The sequence below is a fragment of the Sprattus sprattus genome, assembly GCF_963457725.1.
Source record: "Sprattus sprattus genome assembly, chromosome: 2".
Classification (NCBI taxonomy): domain Eukaryota; kingdom Metazoa; phylum Chordata; class Actinopteri; order Clupeiformes; family Clupeidae; genus Sprattus; species Sprattus sprattus.
In genome coordinates this window covers 18,151,945-18,173,628 of record NC_137921.1, presented here as the reverse complement: position 1 = coordinate 18,173,628, position 21,684 = coordinate 18,151,945, and the positions used below count along the sequence as shown (strand labels likewise).

The following is a 21,684-nucleotide window of genomic DNA, read 5'->3' as shown; positions in this document are numbered from 1 at the left end:
TTTCTGTTAGGGTTCTTATAAACCCCTTGTGAACACGGGGAGAACACGCAAACTCCACACAGAAAGGCCCGGGAGATAGCCCAACTGAGCACTGAAGGTCTGAGGAGGACCTTCCCCCCAGAGCCAACAGCACCCCATGCGGGAATCGAAAAAAAAGGGACTTTATGACTGAAAGACCCGACTCAGTCTGAGTTAGGTTAAAGTAGCTGCTGGTTTCTGATGACTCCATATCATTTAAGTCAAACATCCAGTTTTTATTTCCTGACCGATTCACATGTGTGCATACAGTCTTATGTACTTGGCTTTCCACAGATTCCACACTGGGTTATCCCAATCGTAACCTTCTCTCTCTTCAATTACAGTCTGCAAACATTCCCACAAATCAGTTTAAGGAAAAAAGCCCATTCCAACCCTTTTACTTTCCATCCTACTCTTAAGAGCTAATACTGATCTCAGCCGTGCCCTCTCATAATTTTCTTCTCTTTAATGCAGTGAATTTCACTCAAGGGATTCCCTACTGACCACTGGAGAAGGTTTCTCCCTACAGTAATAACTGAAGTCTCCTGTAATACAGCTGGCTGGCTTTACCCTTACCAAGGAGCTTCTGGACCTGTATTCAGTATCTTATGTAATAATGATGTGTTGTCTCTAGACACTGCAGAAGGCAGATGTCCACGAGAAGAAGTAGATATCCCGACGAGTAGCCGACGAGATAACTAAAAAAGGGTACAAAACTGCCACCTACTGGTCAGTTTGGGGCTTACCCGGCCCTTTCTTTTCAGGTAGATTTAAACCTTATCTACAGGTCTCTGATCAGCTCCCCTGATGCCTGCCCGAAGCATAAACAAGAAAATTACAGAGGCACACCAAGCTATTAAGGAGGCTACGTGTGTATGTGTGTGTGTGTGTGTGTGTGTGTGTGTGTGTGTGTGTGTGTGTATGTGTGTGTGTGTGTGCGTATGTGTATGTTGTGTGTTGTGTGTTGTGTGTTGTGTGTGTGTGTGTGTGCGTGAGAGAGAGAGATAGAGACAGAGATAGTGAATGTGTGTAAGTATATATATATATATATATATATATATATATATATATATGTGTAACTGTGTGTAAGTGTGTTAAGGTAGTAGCCTAGTGTATATGACAGACTCAAGGTTAGGGACCATCCTTGAGAAATCCGTTTACTACTCACACCGCTCACACACACTGTTACACATTTATTTTATTGTATCTGTTTGAAACAGCGAATTTGCAGTTTCATCAATGAACATCCAAATAATTGATTTATCCTTCTCTGCTGTAGCATCCTTCCTTTGTTTTCCAAAGGGCTCTAACTGGAGCTGTGTGTAAGCGAGTATGTGTGTGTACCTATGTGTAAGTGTGTATGTGCGTTTTACTGTGTGTAACTGTGTTAAATCAAGTATGTGTGTGTAAGTGTGTGTAAATGTGTGTGTGTGTGTGTGTGTGTGTAAGTGTCTAACTCTGTGTTGCTGTGTATCATGTGTAACTGTGTGTTTGTGTGTATGCATGTGTATGCATGTGTAAGTGTGTGTAATTGTGTGTCTGGTCTCTAGTGTGTGTGTGTGTGTGTGTGTGTGTGTGAAGGAGAGTAAGTGTGTGTATGTGTGTACCTGCTCTGTGAAGTGGGCTGCTGGGAACTCTTCTGGCCCGTGCTGGCCGGCGAGGACTCACAGAGAGAGAACCCGGAGAGATAGAACGCTCCGACGGTGTCAGCTTGTCGTAATCTTCCGAGTAGAACGATCTGCTACTCCTCTCCCCGTCGGACACCCGGTCTTGATCTAGGTCTCGCCCCCGATCCGTATCAGCCAGCTCCTTGGTTCTGGTGCGGGCCCGCTCCAGCCCTGGCTCCTGGTTCCTGTCGTGGTTGCGGTCCCCCAGTGAGCTATCGGCATCCTCTGACCGCTTGTCCCATTTCCGACTGTGGTACGAGTGCTCCGACTCCTTCCCAATGCTCCGAAGAGACTGCCGGCTCAGTTTGCTCTCTCGGTTGTCCTGGGAATTATCCGGCATTGTGCCATTGGAATTCATGCTTTCCCCTCCCTGGAAAGCAGAGATCACACACACACACACAAACACACACACACACACACACACACACACACACACACACACACACACACACATACACACAGACAACAACACAAAGAGTGTGTATCAGTTGGCAGCGGAGTAGGGTAGAACACTTTGGAGGATGAAGTTGCAGTATGGTTTGTGATACATGAATCATTAACACATGCAGACACCATCTGGCTCCTATTTCCCCACTTCAGACACGACACAGGGTTACTCTATAGGGAGTGCTGTCACTACACACACACACATACACACACACACCAACACACACACCAACACAAATCCATGCAACATACAACTTATGCACACATGCTATAACATTTACATACTTACACAGACAGACACACTATGTCACGGTGTGCATGTCGTATTTGGTCATGTACAATTCAATTCAATTCAATTCAAATCTATTTTATTTTTCAAAGCGCCAAAACTATCAAATTGTCTCATGGCGCTTTACAGAGCCCAGGGCCTGAACAACCTTTTAGACCTCTTTATAATACTCAGTTTTTACGCAGGCACGTAAGCATAGAAGATACGTTAGAGCCCCTTGCACATTTAAGTAACCCTGGAATATTTTTCAATCATGAATAGCCTGCAGACATCTCACAAGCCTCCTCTTGTCGATTATGAACAAACATAACAGAAGAGGTCCGAAGACATGCGCTCCTTAACAAACCCTCTTTAAAAAGGTACGCAAATTCATGGAGAGAATATCCCATTCTCACAGGAGACATCACCTGCGATTGTTTGGGGAGAATGCGCTAATTCACGAACAAATACTTTCATATTCATTTTTCACCACTTGTTAGTCATGTCATCCTTTCATATTGATGTGAATCAATCAATTGCACCCGTGAGGCAAGCGCGAGTTTGATAGAATGGAGCCTGGCGATTCCTGGCGATTCTCTCCCCATTTATCTTTCACCTTTGAATAATACAACTCATAAACACATTGTTTTAAAGCGCTGTGGCGGTCATTAAAAGATGTGCCAATAAACGAACTTCTGCATCATTTTTTGCCACTGGTACTGAATTGAAACATTTGCATTTCGTGCATTTTGTGTAACACATAGGCCTACCACCAATATTAGCCTTTCGCCCACTACACTTTCATGCTCTGGTAAGTTTTTTTTCCTTTGCCCCGTTACAACAAATAAGCTGACTTCACTCAAAATAAAACCTACTGTCCTGGCGTCTCAACACGCACAACCCTTAAGGAACCATAAACCAGCCTCAGCCGCTGTTGCAAAGGTCTAAATGCCCCTTTAGAGCACAATGGCGAAAGGGGCAAGGAAAAACTCCCTGTTAATAACGAAGAAACCTTAAGCAGAACGGCGGCACATAGGGAAAACCAATATACTTGAAGCAAGCCGGGTACAGATAGAAAAAGAAGGTGGGGAGAGAGCATTCAAGTACTGTAGAACAGCTTAGTGTGTATACAGTGTGCTCGTAGGGTTTCTATTTCAAGGGTAAGTAGAATAACGGAACACAAAACTATGTTGATCGTGGCAATTATTTCCGTTGCAGGAAAATGCTAGCACAGATTATGGGGAAGAATAGGTGTGTGATTATGGTGGGGGTGGGTAGGTGTAGGTTGAGCGTTTAGATTAGAAGATCAAGTGGACAGACTACAGCAGCATCCCACAGGGAAGATAGTCTAGACTAGGAGGGTAAGAAAGAGACAAAGTGAGTGAGAGTTTGGCTTAATGGATATGGTGATGAGGAACAGTGTTTCCACAGCACATCCATCAGCATTTGTGAGCAAAGGTCACACTATGAGAGATATGTACAGACACATGTACTCAGGTGTACTCAAGTGTTAACCAACATGATTATGACCTGCTCCATATGTGTTTGTGCTCACTTACTTGCTCACACACACTCCCATCACCTACACGCTCACAAGCACAGAAAGGTCTCGTCTCACATGACGAGAACCTCCCCAGTGCGGTGAACAAACATTAGAGAAGTGGGTCAGCCGAAATAATAAAGAGAAGAAATGAATCTTGTAGCCCACATTAACATGAGATCATTCTACCCTTCCCTTCTGAGGCCCAATGCTTTTCCAAAAGCCTTAGAAACACATGTCTGACTGTGCATCTGTGTGTGTGTGTGTGTGTGTGTGTGGTGTGTGTGTGGTGTGTGTGTGTGGTGTGTGTGTGTGTGTGTGTGTGTGTGTGTGTGTGTGTGTGTGTGTGTGTGTGTGTGTGTGTGTGTGTGTGTGTGTGTGTGTGTGTGTGTGTGTGTGTGTGTTCACACGTGTCATGTTTATTACTCAAAGTAACAATAACGGCCACTCAAACGCTGCATCTTCTTAACGTAGGTCTAACATGCATATTCAAAACTTACCACCCTGCTCCCTGCTCCCCCCCCCTCCCACCACCACAACTCCTACCAAGACATAAGTGGCTTGCACTGGTTGCCGTTTCCGTGGTGATTTGTCCATTATGGACCATGTTCTTTTGTCATGTGAAACTAATTATTCATCTCTCTCAGAGATACCATGGACACAACTAAACAACAAAATTAACAAGAAATGAGGCCTGACTAGATTCGGATCGTCAAAACATTTCCGCTCTCTCTCACTGATCTCTCTGAGGGGGTGAGGGCTGATTGTTTTTTAGGCTGGTGTTTTCCCAAGAGCCCCAAATTATAGTGAAGCATAAATCTCCCAAAAAAGGATTAAAAAAAGGAAAGGGATTGGCATGTTTTGGTGTGCCTATTCCTTCTAAACTGATTTGTGGAGTATACCACGTAAACAATGCCCCCCTGTGAGAATTGTCCACTACTGTGGAGTAGGTCAGGCCTTAACTCTATTTATCTCTGTCTAAATATCTCTTAGAACTCTACAGGACAACTGTGCCAAAAAACAACACAAAAAACATCCAACTGTGACTGTGCATCATTAACCAGTCAACAACAGTTTACTGAGTCGATCATAAGAAAAGGGCAAACTTCCTCATTTCATTATCAGACAATGATAAAAGAAATGTGACACAGTTTTGGGCTGGGCCGACAATAACTTTTCTCTGCCTTAAAGTAAATAAATGATGCGGAGGTTCCAGTAGTGAACTACATGTCATTAAACGAATATTTTAATAGTAGCTTGCTGGTAGTTCATCTACATTCATATGCATAGTGATTCATGAATAGTGGGGTATTTTATGTTTTGATATGAATTGTAAACAAGAAGGCACTTTTTGCAATTAACTCAATTGAGTGTTTTTTTGTGGGCATATGATTTTTTATATAACATTTTGTTAGAATTTATTATCGCATTTACATTGTCAATTTGATGTTTGTTTTACAAAATAGTTCGAACTACTTTTTCTAATAAGCTTTAGGCAATCCAACTACATTTCTCCCTAGGGTAGGTTTGCTGTAGTTCAACGTCTGCCAGTGTTTGGTGGTTTGCAGCTTCCCATACACTGACAGGTTCAGCTGGCATTGGTAGTCAGTGGCTGACATTTCGGGATTAAGACGATTTAGGGGGGGTTGGCCTAGCGATCTCGCAGATGAGATGCAGGCTCTCTCTGAATATGTGCTGCCCTCTGCTTGATATCAGTGCACGGTGATTTGACCCGCAAGAGAGTTATAATCAGGTCACGAGGATCTGAAGTGCGGGGGATAATAAGGACCGGCTGTTTCTGTCAGCGCTCTCCAATCCAACCCATAGCATCGGCCTCTCTCGCCAAATCAACCGCAAACGCCATCCCTGCTGCTGCCCCGTAGCTTGCAACCACCCACCCGAGGCGGCCCAACAAAGCCGACGGCGGTGGTGCTTCCTGTATGTTAACTCAGAGCTATCAGCCTGTGAACGTCAAGTTAGGTAATCCAAACCATACAAATCAAACGACGAATGGCAACAGAACACGTATAGCACTTATCTAGTGAGATAACGTCGTCGCGCCTAGCGATGAAACTGCAAAACCCAGTAATGTTACTGAAGACATTGACAACACTACATTTTGGCTTATGAGCTACAGGTGGTAGCTACCTCTAATATCCCATATTTAGCTAACCTTAGCTATAGTGAGCGACTGACCCATCTTGGACAAACACTCCACATTATTCATATTCGAGTGGTAGAACAAAAGATCACAGCATGCACACTGTATTACAGTCAGCTGTCTCAAGAATATTTCCTGATAACGCATTAGCTTGCTAGGTACTGTCTTCTGTGACTATATTGATATCGAACTATTATACTGCACTTAACACAACTGGCTAATCGTAGCTATTTTTAAACATCATTGTATTAACTTTTCAACACCAACCTTTCTGTTCATTTCCATGAATCCATGACTTCTGAATGGTGATGGCTGAAGCGAGGAAATGGTAAGGAGGATTCAGGAGTAAGCAAAACAACTGCTGTCCCAGCTACCAAATAAACTAGCTTGCTAACCACTCTGTTGTCATGCCATGCAGAAAATGGCCGTATAACTTTCTTAAGGGTGGGTAACTAATTTCGCAACCCTTTATTTCGACGACCAAGACGACCACCCTCTAGGTGGGGTGGCTGGAACGGGACAGCAGGGGTACTGTCAACTCCAGCTCGCCGAAATCATTCTTTCAAACAGATCGAATCCATGCCTCGGTGCTTCGACTGTCACTGTGACGCTTCGCCATGGCAACACGAACTCAAACCACTTGTTGCGTAAAAGTTCCGCTTGTTCGATACATGATTGCTACATTCTATCTACCAAAAGGAATTGTTTTGAATACGTTGGTATCACTGAAGCGAATCCTAGGATGCCAGTGCTTTAGACAGGCCATTCACATTCATTAAGGCATGTTTATGCTTTTAATTCACAATACATACTACTATTAATATTCCAGTTATTAAATATATATACATTGAATGATATATTTGCAGACAGCAAATGCGCTTATTCTTTTGCGTATATCCATCATATAGGATATTCTTATATATCTAAAAAAAAAAAAAAAAAAAAACAGAGGACAGCATTTCCCAAGATGCACCAGGAAACATGCTTGCTTGTAGACTGAGGTATCAATGGTGTGACTCCGCTGAGCGCCTGTTGGGGGAGTGGTGCCTAGAGATAGAGGAGATCACTGTTATTATGGCAGTATAAATACAGGGGACGCACCTCCGCTTAATTTTGAACCACACTTCTTGGCGGGTGTGGACGTCGATAGTCTTCTGGCTCTGTCAAAGTACTGAGTGAGAGGGAGAGACAGTAACTAACGAACCGACGGGCCGGTTGTTGTCTACTGGGATTAGAAGGATGGTAATCAGGGTATACATCGCCTCTTCCTCCGGATCTGTCTTGGTGAGTAGGGCAAACTAATCCAGATTTTTGGGACTAGTAATTTGTGAGAAGAATCAATTGAAAGGGATGGTGAAATACCAAGCCTGCGCGGTCATGAAGGCTGCACTGTAGCCCCTCGCGACTGCTGACCACGGGCACAGGGGAACAGTTGTTTATGTAACTTCCCTGTGTGGAAATTGGCAGCTTGTACGGAGTCGTGCTTCAAGATCAGGAATATTTTACGTATAGAAGACAGTCTTATGTAAAAATGAAAAGAGGCGTATACTTTGTCACGATGGTCAGAACATTAATGGTGTTTTTTTTGCCTAGCATGTAGCATTTTCTCTGTTTTCTAATATTCTTTATGAATTACCTCGTATGAATTGAAAATGGCTAGTAGATTCACCGTTTTGTCAGACCTCCCCGCATGAAAAACTTTCACGATTTTAATCCATCCCAAATCAGAGCCTGGCATTTCCATCATCAGAGTGTGCAGTATCGTTCTCTCATCCTGCCATGATTGTTCACATATTTCTAACTGTGAAATATCTTATTGAATCATTACTTTTCCAAACATGTTAATGTGTCTGCACGTTCGTGTAGACTTTTCGTGTGAATCAAAGTAGTGAAGATAACAGCAGTGCAAAGTGCATGGTTAAATGTTAAAGTGCAAAGTGCATTTTTTTAACTGTTGTGTGTGTCGCTTTGGACAAAGCGCCCATTTAGCGTTTGCTAAATACAGCACATAACTATATTACTATGTTTGTAGATGTAGGTTGCGGCCATGTAGAACATTTACAGTTACATTTAGCAGACGTTTTTATGTTATGCGACTTACAATGGAGGAACTACAGTCAAGCTTCAGTAAATTAGTACTAATTCTATCCAATATGACAAAGTGCAAAGAGATAGGTGAAGAGGTCCACAGTAAGTGTACGTAAGGGTGTTAGGAAAAGAGGGGCTTAAAATGTCAAATTCAATGCGTGATATTGAGATAAGTTTAGAGAGTAAACATTTCCAGGTGTGCTGCACTTAATACTTTACCTACTTATCTACTTCGATAGGAGCCCTGCCAACCATTCACCCAAATGTGCACACAATTATGCTGTCCTGGTTTTACACAACATTCTGAGAATGGAAGGGGCTTTTGTGAGGGTTTCTTATGCATAGTGTGTTTAAGTGGAGAAAGTGTATGTGTGTCTCTGTGTGTGTTTGTGTGAGTGTGTGTTACAGAGAGAGAGGGAGAGGCGCTACAGTGTTTCAGACCGTGTTTGGTTGTGGTCTGATAGCGATGCTTCATGCTCTCAGTAGAGCAATAATGTGAGCCTTAGGTAATGACTTGGCTGTGGAAGACTTGGATTTCCCACATATCCATTTTCTAACTAAATTTATTCTTGTTTACAAAAGGGGTTATTTTTAGAGTTGATCCCACTATGCACACACACAACCACACACACACACACACACACACACACACACACAGACCCACACAGACCCACAGACACAGGACATGCTCTAGCCTTCCCAGCAACTATTCTATGGGGATGCAATTTACAACAGAGTGACACAAATTGAAAAAGATCAAGCTGACGGTTGAAGGAGAACAGCTGGAGAGATGACAGTCCTAGCCCCCCACTCTTTCTTTCGCTTTCTCTCTCTCTCTGTCTCTCTCTCTCTGTCTCTGTCTCTCGCTCTCCTAATTACATTTAAAGTAGACAGATATGTGTGTTCTTAGTCACACAGCTGTTCTGTTTCACAAACAGCCGATTCCAATCCTAGAAATGAACAACACACACACACACTCACACACATATGCATACGTACACCGTGAAATGAACAGCACTGAGATTATAGTGGAGATTATGGTCATTTCAGTTGAGGTGAGAATTACCCATAGTTCCACTGGTTTGATAATCTCATCTCTCTTTGATCATTTTTATCTCGACTCATGACAAGTCACCTGTCACTTTAAATAATGTCAAGTTACTACCCCCCCCCCCCCCCCTCTCTCTCTCTCTCTCTCTCTCTCTCTCTCTCTCTCTCTCTCTCTCACACACACACACATGTGCATAGGCAGTGAAAAGTTAGTTCAGTGACCTTACACATTACATATCCATCCATCTATCCCCCACACTCACACATCACCTACCCACCAGTGGTAACCAATAAGAAAATTGATGAATAGATGTGAAGTGAGTTTGTCTGTCTGTCTGTCTGTCTGTCTGTCTGTCTGTCTGTCTGTTTGTCTGTCCATTCATCCATGTCCCTCTATCTGGCTGTGCTCCCGTGAATGGGGGGTGTGTGACTTGAGGTCACTGGGCATTATCTGTCCAGCCTCAGTAATGCCAGTCATTGGCAGGACAATCTTTACTCAACATCTGCCCTGACTCCCTCAGTCTCCCGAGCGCTGCAAAACACACAACAAGTACGAACTGTAACTGTAACTGGATTAGAGTGGTTCTCTGTGTTGTGTTTTAAAAATGTGTAAAGTAAATACAACTCAATGGAATGTACCACAACAAAACCTAGCTGTTGAATCTTCCCGTAAGCTCCTGCGAGCTTCTCTCTCCATACAGATATTCAACAATTTAACATTTGACCTTGAAAGAAATGAATCAAAAACACATTAAAAAATTGAACAAAGCAGAGCGGATTAATCCTCCAGTTTGCGCGTGTGCACACACACACACACACACACACACAGACACACACACAATACAAACTTTCTGCACCAAATCACACATCCCACTCACACCCTGGACCACTTTAACTCTCCTTGCATAGGAGGACCCTTCTACCCAAGAGGATGTTGGGAGCACTAATGACGATATTCAGAATAACAATGAACTTCTGTCATGAGATGTTTCATCCATTTTCCCAAAGGTTATCAAGATTTATCCTGGAAATAACAATGATGATACAGAGAAAATAACAACCAGTAAGACAATGACTCCATTTATTACAATTGATTCGTTCAATTTTCCCAAAGATGATGATGATTCAGTGTAACGGCGCATATCTAGGTTAATATAAATCACGCTCATTGTCTTTCTGGACAAACATACACACACTCACACCCCGCTTCCCCTGTGCCCACAGAGTGCTTGTCTCATTGCAGATGGACTCCAGCTGAGTCTCAGTCCATTCCATGCTTTTGTCTTTGGAGATGACACACACTTTCAGACAATAGCAGCATTGTGAGGCCGCGCCCTTTGCATTAGAGAACAATTCAGCCACTGGTCTGTGATGTAGGCTGGAGGTGTGTCATTTCCAAATGTGGTTTGTGCTATCTCTGGAAAGCGTGGGGAGATACTGCAGACGCCGGGTAATGTTTAATGGATGACTGTGGAGTGGCCGCAGATTTACCACTGCACACGTACAAATACCACTGACCTGTTTTCAGCACCTGTGTGTGTTTGTGTGTGTGTGTGTGTGTGTGTGTGTGTGTGTGTGCATGTGTTCATTTGTGTGTGTGTGTGTGTGTGTCTGTGTGTGTGTCTCTGTGTCTGTGTCTGTGTCTGTGTCTGTGTCTGTGTCTGTGTGTGTGTGTGTGTGTGTGTGTCAGGGTCAGATATAAACATTTGGCCTTGTGTGTCATAAGTGCATGCTGTTCTCACCTTGTTAATTTGTTATTGAGGCCGGCTGGAAAATACCAGCGGTGAAACAAGGTCACTATTCATCAGAGAGGATCTTAGAGATGAAGCCTGGTTACTGGTGTGTGTGTGTTACTTCTGTTTTACTTGACTGTTAAAATAGTATTGTATTTCTTGAACAAAAAAACCTGGTAACATTTAACACACGTCAGTGTGCATGTATGTGTGTCTGTGTGTATGGTCTTGCATAATTCTCCAAGGATATAAAATACGAGTGTAGATTCAAAGCTGTCAAGTCTCTCTCTCCCCCCCAGGGGCGGCACCAGGGAGGGGCTAGGGGTACAGCTCCCCCTGGATTAGCCATAGCACCCCCAAGAAAAGAATGGTTTATTTATAAGTAGTATTTCATATCATTCTGCGTTCTTGATTTCATTTATTGTGTGATAATAATATTTCATTCACAAATGAAAATAATAACAGATTGAAATGAACAGATAGTTCACGTAGTACGACACAGACAGGTTCCATGCGTGAACGTTGAACTGCATCTTTACACCGTTTAACATTTAAGGTATCACGGTCTTGTTTGATGTGTAACATTAATGAATGCGGTCCTTTTTGGGGTTTTCTGGATGCGCCTTAAAAAACAGAGATTCTAGCCTAGGAAGAGCAGTCTGTCTGTGCTAGCCAGGTACGCTTCTACGTTTTAATTGATTGTGACCTGAAATAATATATACTTTTTGAAAGCATTTCTGACTCTTTGACTGTTTTAGCACTGATATGTGAATAGATTTGTCTCACTTTGTACGGACATGTTTATAGGCCATCTAGAAATATCTGTATTCTGCTATTCTTATTTGCCCTCTTTAGTTTAAAATGTATTGAACTATTTGTTTAGTTTAATTTGTCAGACATGGTAGTGGTGGCTTGGTGGTCATCTGGCGCCAACTTTAACCCCCCCCCCACTGAAGTAAGCGAAGTACTTGGGATTGCGGAATCTATAACATGCTGCATGCATTTTGTCACAGACCGTCGCAGATGAACGTAGCTATGTGCGTGTCCGTCGGAAGTAGCCTAATGATAATAATAATAATACGATCGATTTGTATGGTGCTTTTCATGGACCACAAAGACGCTTCAGAAAGTAAACATGTAAACAGATGTGACGATATGGTGGGTAGGTGTTGCAGTAGAGAACCATGTGACACATATGCTAGTATCACCTTAATTTCATAGCACCCTCGGTAAAAAGCTGAGCACCCCCATAGCACCTGCAGAAAAAAATATCTGGCACCGCCACTGCCCCCCCCCCCCCCCCCCCCTTTCTCTCTCTCTCTCTCTGTCCTTTTCTGTCTCTTCTTTCTCTCACTTTCTGGTTCATCTGCAACTGACTCCCTTTATTCATCTTTCAGTGGGATGAAACCTTTGATTGGTTCAGTGATGATGACCCTGTGTGTGTGTGTGTGTGTGTGTGTGTGTTTTAATTGTGGTGACTGAATCCAGCTGAACAGCATGACAGCCGGAGCTCAGCAACACAATCTGCATCCTCAGCATTTACAGTTTACTGAGCAGGTAGAGAGAGAGAGAGAGAGAGAGAGAGGAGAGAGAGAGAGAGAGAGAGAGAGAGAGAGAGAGAGAGAGAGAGAGAGAGAGAGAGAGAGAGAGAGAGAGAGAGAGAGAGAGAGAGAGAGAGAGAGAGAGAGAGAGAGAGAGAGAGAGAGAGAGAGAGAGAGAGAGAGAGAGAGAGAGAGAGAGAGAGAGAGAGAGAGCCATGCCATGCCTAAAGGGAGGCTCTGGGGTGCTCTCTCCTCTCTCTTTCTCTCTCCCTTTATATAAGTCACAAACACTCTCTCACTGTCACACACACACACACACACACACACACACACACACACACACACACACACACACACACACACACACACACACACACACATGTCAGTCTAAATTTTGCACACTGGGACATAACCCAAATCACAGCACACACACATATCACACACTCCAAGGCAAAGCTAATTTGTAGTCAGATTTATAAGCCTAACAAGCTATAGTAACCCGACCTATTAACGCCCCAGCTATTTAAAAAGTGATAAACAGTAAAAAAAACATTTATAGATCGAAAAGTCTTTAATCAATCAATCTTGCATATTTCAATAAATTGCGTATGCTAACAATGATATTTGTATGATTCAGAGTAAAATATGACAGTTTTCTTGAATTTAGATATAAAAAAATTGGTATATGGTACGTATCGTATCGCCAGATTCTTGCTAATACACAGCCCAATCCTCCTCTCTTTCCTTGCATCCCCTTTCTTTCTTTCTTTCTTTATTTCTTTCTTTCTTTCTCTCTCTATATATCATTCTCCCTTCTTTCTCCACCTCTGCCTTTACTTTCCTCTGTCTATCCTTCCTTCTCCACTAGCAGTTCATCTGTTCTTTCTTTTTCTTTCCTTGTCTCCCTTGTCTCTCTTTTTTCTCCTCTCTCTCTTTCTCTCTCTCTCTGTCCCTCTCAGTCATTCTGTCCCTCTATTTCTCCTTCACATAAACACAGTCAGATTATAACAGTGCCAGATGTTCTGTCTGAACCCCTGATATTTGAATCAATACTAACAGCTTCTGACTGGCCTACAGCAGTCACTCATTCTGTCAGGGTGCCTCTATTTCAGCCAGCCGGACGCACAGACTACCTCAGTTGAGCTCGTCTGCACATTTGAGATCTATTGGAACAGAACATCACAGCAGCATTGGGATAATGGATTATTTCTGCATAGACAAGAAGACAAAATAGACCAAAATTGCACTAGCACTACCTCGGATGAGCTCGTCCTCAAATCAGAGGTCTGTTGTAACAAATATCGCAACAGGATAAGGATTCTGGCTTCTCTCTGTGCAGGAACGGGCCTGAAAAAGTGCAGTAAACTGCCTCAGTCAAGCTCAGGCTGACACTACTGGTCTACTGAACTCTGCCGAGCCCTACAAAGCTCTCAGGTGCCATTCAAGGGTTAATAGCTCACCCTCATCTTTGCCTGACAGGAATCAATGTTGTAACATAACCCCAACCCTCCTGATACACACACACACACACACACACACATGCACAGACACACCCACACTCACTTGGTACACAAATGCACATATAGGCCAGCACTGATACACAAACATTAACAAATATACACACATGTGCATACACACACATACACACACACTCATATACAGTATATATACATTTGGGCAAGGATTATTCTGAGAGCATCTCATGCCACTCAAGATGCAGTTTTAAACCTATTTAATGACAGAGTATGTGTAATAAGGAGTGTGATTGTGTGTGCAACGTGAAACGGTGAATCTGGATAACATCGACATACACTGTACCTGCACACATATACCGTAGGTAGTTTTTCTTCTCATATTATTTTTATAAGTATTATTATTTCTGTCTATATAATAACGACCACAGGAAACATGCACTGGATCTCAAATATTTGCTTATCGCCACTCTTGTGATTCTAAAACCTTAGAGCACACAAACTTCTACTTCTATTATATACATACAGTATACGTCTGTGTGAGATCAGAGCCTAGATCTGTGAGTGTGTGTGTGTGTGTGTGAGAGAGAGGGAGAGGTAGGGCGGTCAAGAATGAGATAAAACAAAGGGGACTTGTAATCCTGCCCTATCTTTTTAGTGACACATTATCCTGCTTCTGTCTCCTGTGTGCCAAACCCTCCACACCTGCAGGTGAGACACAAACGCACAAATAGCCCCATGATTACAGGCCTGCTAAACTGAGGTCCTGAGGGTGACCATAAGTAAGGCTGTGTCCTACAAACACAACTGGGTTTGGGAGGTGGGAGGACGACTTGTTGTTGTTGTTGTTGTTGTTGATGTTGTTTTCTTTCCTCTATCTTTTCCTTATCTTTCTTGAGTTTGTTTTCTCCCCTTGACAATATCTTATCTCCTGTCCTCTCTCTCTCTCTCTCTCTCTCTCTCTCTCTCTCTCTCTCTCTCTCTCTCTCTCTCTCTAACATATGGATGAAATATTTTTTTTCTTTTATTTGTTCTGTGATGACTCAAAATAATGATAAATTGTGAAAATAAATTAAACATCTATATACATTATTGTTATAAAATGCCCATTTCTCAAAGGCCATAGTGTACAGCACTAGGGTATAGGCGACAAATGCGGTACACTGAATGTAGAGACAGACATCACCCTAACAACCAAATCGTTGGTCTGCGTGTAGGAGGTTGGTATAGGTTTATTCCTCTAAACCCCTATAGGTGGAGGTTCGTCACTCTAGGCCTCTCTTGATCAAATCTGCCAAGAAGTGACCCAAGGTGAATGCCCCAATTCTCTTTTCACAATAAACTTAAACAGAAAAACAATATGAGGGTTTATCTACATTTCAATTATCTTTTCATCATCAAAGCTATCTTCAATGCAACCTCAGAACAAGCATAAGTGCCACACAATAAACCTGAACTAAAAACTAAAACTTTCTCATTCCCTTAAATCCCTTTAAAAAATGGTATGCATAAGATACCTCTTATCCAATATCCTATCCGATCTTATCCGAAATGAATTTTTGATACATCATTTTTGACCATTTTTGTTCTCTCAAGCAGTTTTACTTTGATATATAATTTGTCAAATTAAAAAAATCATATTCAATATTGAAATTATAATACTTAATGATGTGGCCAGTTTACTTTCTTCTATCTTAGTTTACTAACTTCTGTCTTTGTTATAAAATGTACTTCATCCAGGCTTTACAGGCTTTTAGTGCGTCTTTAAAGAACAGTCCTCTGCTGCACTGTAGTTTTATCAGAAGGTTGTCTATTGCAAGCCAAAAATCCATCTGAAAAGGTCTGTATTGTTAAAATCTCTCCCTCTCCCTCCGTCCGCCCCCTTGTAGGTGAAGAAGACGCAACAGGCGATCGTGGGGTTCCTGGAGTCAAACCGGATCTCGTTTGAGGAAGTAGACATCACCAGCATGGAGGACGAGAGGCAGTGGATGTACCGGAACATTCCGCAGGAGAAGCACCCAGAAAAGGGCAACCCACTGCCCCCGCAGATCTTTAACGACCAAGAATACTGTGGAGTGAGTGTGACACACACACACACACACACACACACACACACACACAGATTTACAACAACTTTAGGGTGAGTATGTAGGGAGAGGTCATATTTACAGTTGATCCCAGTGTGCCTCAGACGCACACACACACACACACACACACGCAAACACGCACACACACACGCAAACACGCACACACACACACACACACACGCATGTACATGTATGAGTATAAAGGGCCCCTCCACACAAAGCTGGCATTCTGCTGGTCAAAGCCCCTCTACCCCTTACATGTGAAAATCTACTGACCCATGGGAACCCAACCTGGCAAACGGCATTCCTTAGGGTTCTTTTTAGAGTTCTTTTAAAAAGTTTAGGTTCTAATCTACAGTGTACCTTTCCTGCCTTTTAACAGTTATTTTAAGAGTTCAGGTTCTCAAGTCTGCCTTTCCTCTTGAAGCGTATAGGTCACCTATTTAGAGATGTAGTATGAAGCATGTGATTTATCCTAAGTGGAAACCACATACTGCTGTTACATGGGGGAGCCTTACAGTGCTTCTCTTGTTTAGAAACGTACAGCCCTTCGACAGACAGGTTAGACATTTGTATGTGGCAGTGGTGGAAGCTGTAGTTTTGAATACTATTGCTATTGCAGGTTGTTGCTGCTGATAATATATACAGTATACATACAAATAGATATATATATATATGCATATGTGTGCAAACACACACGCATTTTTGTGACACAGGTGTGTAAAACACTCTGTTTCTCCACTGATGTTCTAAATCTCCGATTCAAATGTCCTGGGTAGTTTTAGACTTTCCAGTTTAAGGAGGTCATGTGTGGTTGGTACAAGTGCACATCCAGTAATGGCTTTAGATGTGTGTGTGTGTGTGTGTGTGTGTGTGTGTGTGTGTGTGTGTGTGTGTGTGTGTGTGTGTCTGTGTGTGCGTGTGTGTGTGTGTGTGTGTGTGTGTGTTTCCTGTGAGGATAGTACTGATGCTTTGTGAATGGGCATCGCCTGCAGTAGACGTCTCGCTGAGTGTGCATGCCCTGCCGTAATCCCGCCGTAATCCTGTCAATCTCTTAAAGAGATTACACACTAACTCCACCTCTCCCTTCCTCCACCAATAGCAACAGCATAACCTATATCCAGAGCCACGCCCACTCAAAAAGAGCCAATCACAGCAAAGGGGAAAGTCCCTAACGGTCCATCAAACATAAAATGTGTAGTATACCATTGTCTTGTGTGAAGAGGTATGGATGTATAATCCATGTGCAGAACTGTATGTGGGGCAACATGCATTTCAATAGTATGGATTTTAATAGTATGGATTTTAATAGTACACACACTCCAGCCGTTGCTCCCGGGAGGTAGCACTAGTACTAGTAGTTGTACATCTCCTTCTGAACTCAATAGGGCACGGTCACATTGAACTAGTTTGACCTTCCTGTGTGTGTGTGTGTGTGTGTGTGTGTGTGTGTGTGTGTCTGTGTGTGTGTGTGTCTGTGTGTGTGTGTGTCTGTGTGTCTGTGTGTCTGTGTGTCTGTGTGTCTGTGTGTGTCTGTCATCAGCACTCCCAAGCTACCATTGGTTAATGTAAATATTTTTTTATTGTGTATTATACACTACAGCCTTATGGTCTTATCACCCCTTAATTTCTTTTGACAGGACTATGAGGACTTCTTCCTGTCGAAGGAGAATAACACTGTGTTTTCATTCCTGGGTCTCAACTCCCACCCCTCAGTAAAGGTACAGTATGACTCACTCACACACACACACACACACACAACACACACACACACACACACACACACACACACACACACACACACACACACACACACACACACAGACATACACTCTGGTAAAGAACTGCAACCTTTGTATTACACACACAATCAGCAATGTAGAGGCCAAAACTGTGTGGAGCTGTGACTGCTCAGAGCTGCCCTGACCGTCCATTACTCCCCCACCGGCCACCTCCACCACATACAACATCCATGGGTCTCGACAATGAGCCCACTTATCAGGCAGATTGCCTTCTTCCTCTTCCTCTTCTTCTTCCTCATATTTTTTTCTTCTCGGGAATCAGTCTACCCCTCCACCCAATAAACCACTTGTGGATCTCCTAAATGAACCCAGTCTTCTCTTTCCTTTTCCACCTCTTTTTATTTTTCTTCCGTTTCCGTTCTCTCCTTCCCGTTCGCTCTCCTCCTCTTCTCTGCAAGTCTCCATTGCCTGTAATGAGCTGAGACTGCAGCGCCAGGCTCCAGTGTGTAAGTCTGATCTAATCTGATTACCGTGTCTCAGTAGGACTGTGGTTCTGCTCCTCTCAATCAATACTCATTTAGGAGGACATATAATTCTCTCTGAGCAGCATCCTCATTGGGTTAGCAGACCAGGGTCATGTCATGAACAGTGCTCTCTAAGGATAATGATGAGAGGACGTGGCATTGTCCCTGTTGAAAGGAATAATAAACAAATGAATTTAATGTTAACTTAAAGTCTAAACGTGCCAGTGTCCTTGAGACTAACAGACTTGAGGGATGAAATGGAGAACTGAGGAGAATCATCCACAAAGGACAGGTGCTTATGCTTAGTTTGTGTAAGTGGTAGTCAGGCAGACCAAGGTGGATTTTCAGATACATTCGTTCTCCTTTGCGTTGGTCACGATGAACTCTGTTAAGGAAAATAATTTGGTCCACCACATTTCACAGTCACTGGCCAAAATAAAAATTGAAATCAAGTTTGTAACTTTAAAAAGTAATTTCATCACAACTACTGTAATTAGCTTTAAAAACATACCTTAAAAAGTACAGCCTATTGTTACTTTAAGTTATGGGCAGGTGGCAGTTATCTTTTTGCTGTTTTTTGATGTTGTGTGAGTGCAATGCTGCCTTTGTTGGTGCAGTGGTGTGGTGGACCTTCACTTATCCACCTGTTTGTTTGTTTGTTCCACAGGATTCTGAATCATAAGCGTTGCCATGGAAGACTGCGTGGATAGAATTGTATTGTATCACTTCCTGTCTCGGGGATCTCACCCAGACCACACTGAAGCCTTGCCAAATGATGATGCTGTCCACGCACGCATGCGCACACACACACACACACACACACACAAACACACACACACACATACACACTCATACATACATACACACACACACACACTCATACATACACACACACACACACACACACACACACACAGGCACGTACACACAAAAGTGCACAGGAAACTGCCAGAAGATTTTGCTGCAACAGAGGAGTTCGGCCCTGAACAACAGACACTTATCTTTGTTTTTTTATTTGTTATGGCTTATACTTGTGATCAGTGGGATGTAGCTGAAGTTATCAATGCTTAAATATTAGACAATAATGTGGATTCAAAGAGGAGAATAGGAAGAGGGATTTATATGTGTGTATGTGGTCAAGTTCAGAATTATGTTGTTTCACTGACAAATAGACTACATGATGTTTAACCTGCTGTGCAGGTCTTTGTTGATGTGTGTGTGTGTGTCGTGTCTGTATGCACATGTATGTGTGTGCATGTATGTATGTGTGTGCATGTATGTGTGAAAGATGGGTTCAGTAAGGGGGAAGTATAGAGTGCTGAGTAAGGCATGAGGATGTCTTCTTGTTGTGTTGTGTTGTTTTCCATGTGACTCTCTTGCTGTTAATGTAGCCGTTTCCGTGATGGACACGTTATTTCTTCCCTTTACTCTCAAAGGCCTTGTCAAGCACGACTGAAATGATGAAGGCACAGTCTTAAACATCTCTCGCCTTCTTTGATTCTTCTTTTTCTTTTTCTTACCAGTCATTGACTATATCCCTGTAATTCAGTCAGTGCCATGCGTGCGTGCGTGCGTGCGCTGGCTTGCCTGTCACTAGTTGTTGTTAAAGTGTATGTATCTATATCCTCTGTCATCAGCCTTCTTTCTGTTTTTTTCTCTCTTTCTCCTTCTTTCTCTCTCTCTCCTTCTCAGGTGGTTATGTATGTGGTTTGTAGTGGTCTGTGGTACGTTTTCAATATTTGGACATCTGCTTACACACACACACACACACACACACACACTTCATGCGGATTAAAAGGGTGTTTTTTCCTGGATGGAAAAGGAGTCACATGTTCTTTGACCTCAGATTAGAGAGACAGACAGAGTCACTGCATTCATTTATATTTCCCCATCTCTCTCTGTGTTTCTCTATCTCTCTCTATCTGTACCCCACTCTTTATCCCTTCATTCCTCACTCCTTTCTTTTCAGCTCATCTCTGCTTGCCCCCTTCTGTCATTCCGTGATCCTCTCAGTCTTTCTCTCTTTTTTTCCCCTCTTATTAAATTATAATGGATGGGTGAGCACTCCATTCAGGTTTGCACTTGATGGACACACATACAGAGCTCCCTCTCCATCCTTCTCTCAAAGGCAGTCAGTCTATCGCTCTCTTTCTCACTCTCTCCATCCCTCTCACTCTCTCCGTCCCTCTCTCTCAAAGGCAGTCGGCCTCTCTCTCCATCCCTCTCCCAAAGGCAGTCGGGCTCTCTCTCACTCTTTCTCTCTCAGAGGCACTTTGTTTCTCTGCCTTTCTCTCACTCTATTTCTCTTTCTTTCTCTCTCAAAGGCAGTCGGCCTTTCTCTCCATCCCTCTTCCAAAGGCAATCGGTCTCTCTCTCTCTCTTTATCTCTCAGAGGCACTTTGTTTCTCTGCCTTTCTTTCACTCTTTCTCCTTCTTTCTCTCTCTTTTCCACACTCTTTTTTGCTCACACACTGTCAACTTATCTGTCTCCATGCCCCCCTCCCCCCATCCTTCGTACTGCTACAGGCTTCCCCTTCAACTGCAGATCAGCCAATCCCACCATAGTGGCCACCTACTGTGATGCTGATGAAGATGCTAACTATTTTTCATCACAGATAAATGAAAGAGAAACAATTATATCAAATGTTGTTTTGTAAATAAAAAGCATATGCATGTCTATGTTGGGACATTCCTTTTGTCCTTTGTGAAGCTACGAGTGTGATGTTCTCACTGTTTGTTTACACTGGCACTGGTTTTGTGTACGGTCCCAAAGAGTATCCATGGAAATGCAACCACGTCTTCTCGGGGGTGTGGACCGAGGGAAGACCGTCAGAGGTGAAGGTTCTGTCATTCGGCTTCTTAATTGTAAAATTCAAAGAAAAGTAGACAAAAGAGGGCTTGTAAAACCAGAGAAAACTTGCAGAACTCTTGAAAATAAAATTGCAGAACCTGACTCAACATGGGGGCCCAATCTGAAGAACGTAAAACAATCAGAACATAGAATACGCAGCAACATCTAAACTCTTGCACCAATGATATGATGTCATGATGTGGCTAGACCACTTGTTACAAATTAGCAACTTTAGATCTCATAGATGATTAGATTTAATTTGTTCACTTAATTTCATTGTTGGTTTAAAGATAAAGACATCTGTTGCGTGAGATTATCTAGCCAGCCAGCCATAGAAAATAGTCTTTCAGTATTTCACCAAGGTCAAACCCCAGGGAGACCAGTGGATTGTGTTAGGATTTATGATTCATGACATACTCACTTCTCCATTGTTTTCCCCCAACCCTGTCTCTGATTGGGTGCGAGTGATGTCTGTCAGTTTAATTGTCATATGTA

General features: G+C 42.8%; 2 protein-coding genes across 2 annotated transcripts in view; one reads left to right on the top strand and one right to left on the bottom strand.

Annotated features, from left to right (window-relative positions):
- lca5 (lebercilin LCA5) overlaps positions 1–2,467 on the bottom strand; it is a gene marked incomplete at its 5' end in the record, with an annotated part of 21,321 nt that extends 18,854 nt beyond the window's left edge. The window contains 2 exons of the mRNA XM_080858844.1: positions 1,626–2,055; positions 2,444–2,467. Of these exons, the coding sequence (XP_080714970.1) occupies positions 1,626–2,055; positions 2,444–2,467 (454 nt within the window). The remainder of the gene's footprint in view (positions 1–1,625; positions 2,056–2,443) is intronic.
- A 4,873-nt stretch (positions 2,468–7,340) lies between these two features.
- On the top strand, positions 7,341–19,741 carry sh3bgrl2 (SH3 domain binding glutamate-rich protein like 2; the record flags this gene model as incomplete). The annotated part of the gene is made up of 4 exons (XM_080858832.1): positions 7,341–7,385; positions 15,875–16,060; positions 17,713–17,793; positions 19,730–19,741. 4 exons carry the CDS (start codon positions 7,341–7,343, stop codon positions 19,739–19,741), a joined length of 324 nt encoding a protein of 107 aa, XP_080714958.1.
- Between the last annotated feature and the right edge of the window lie 1,943 nt (positions 19,742–21,684).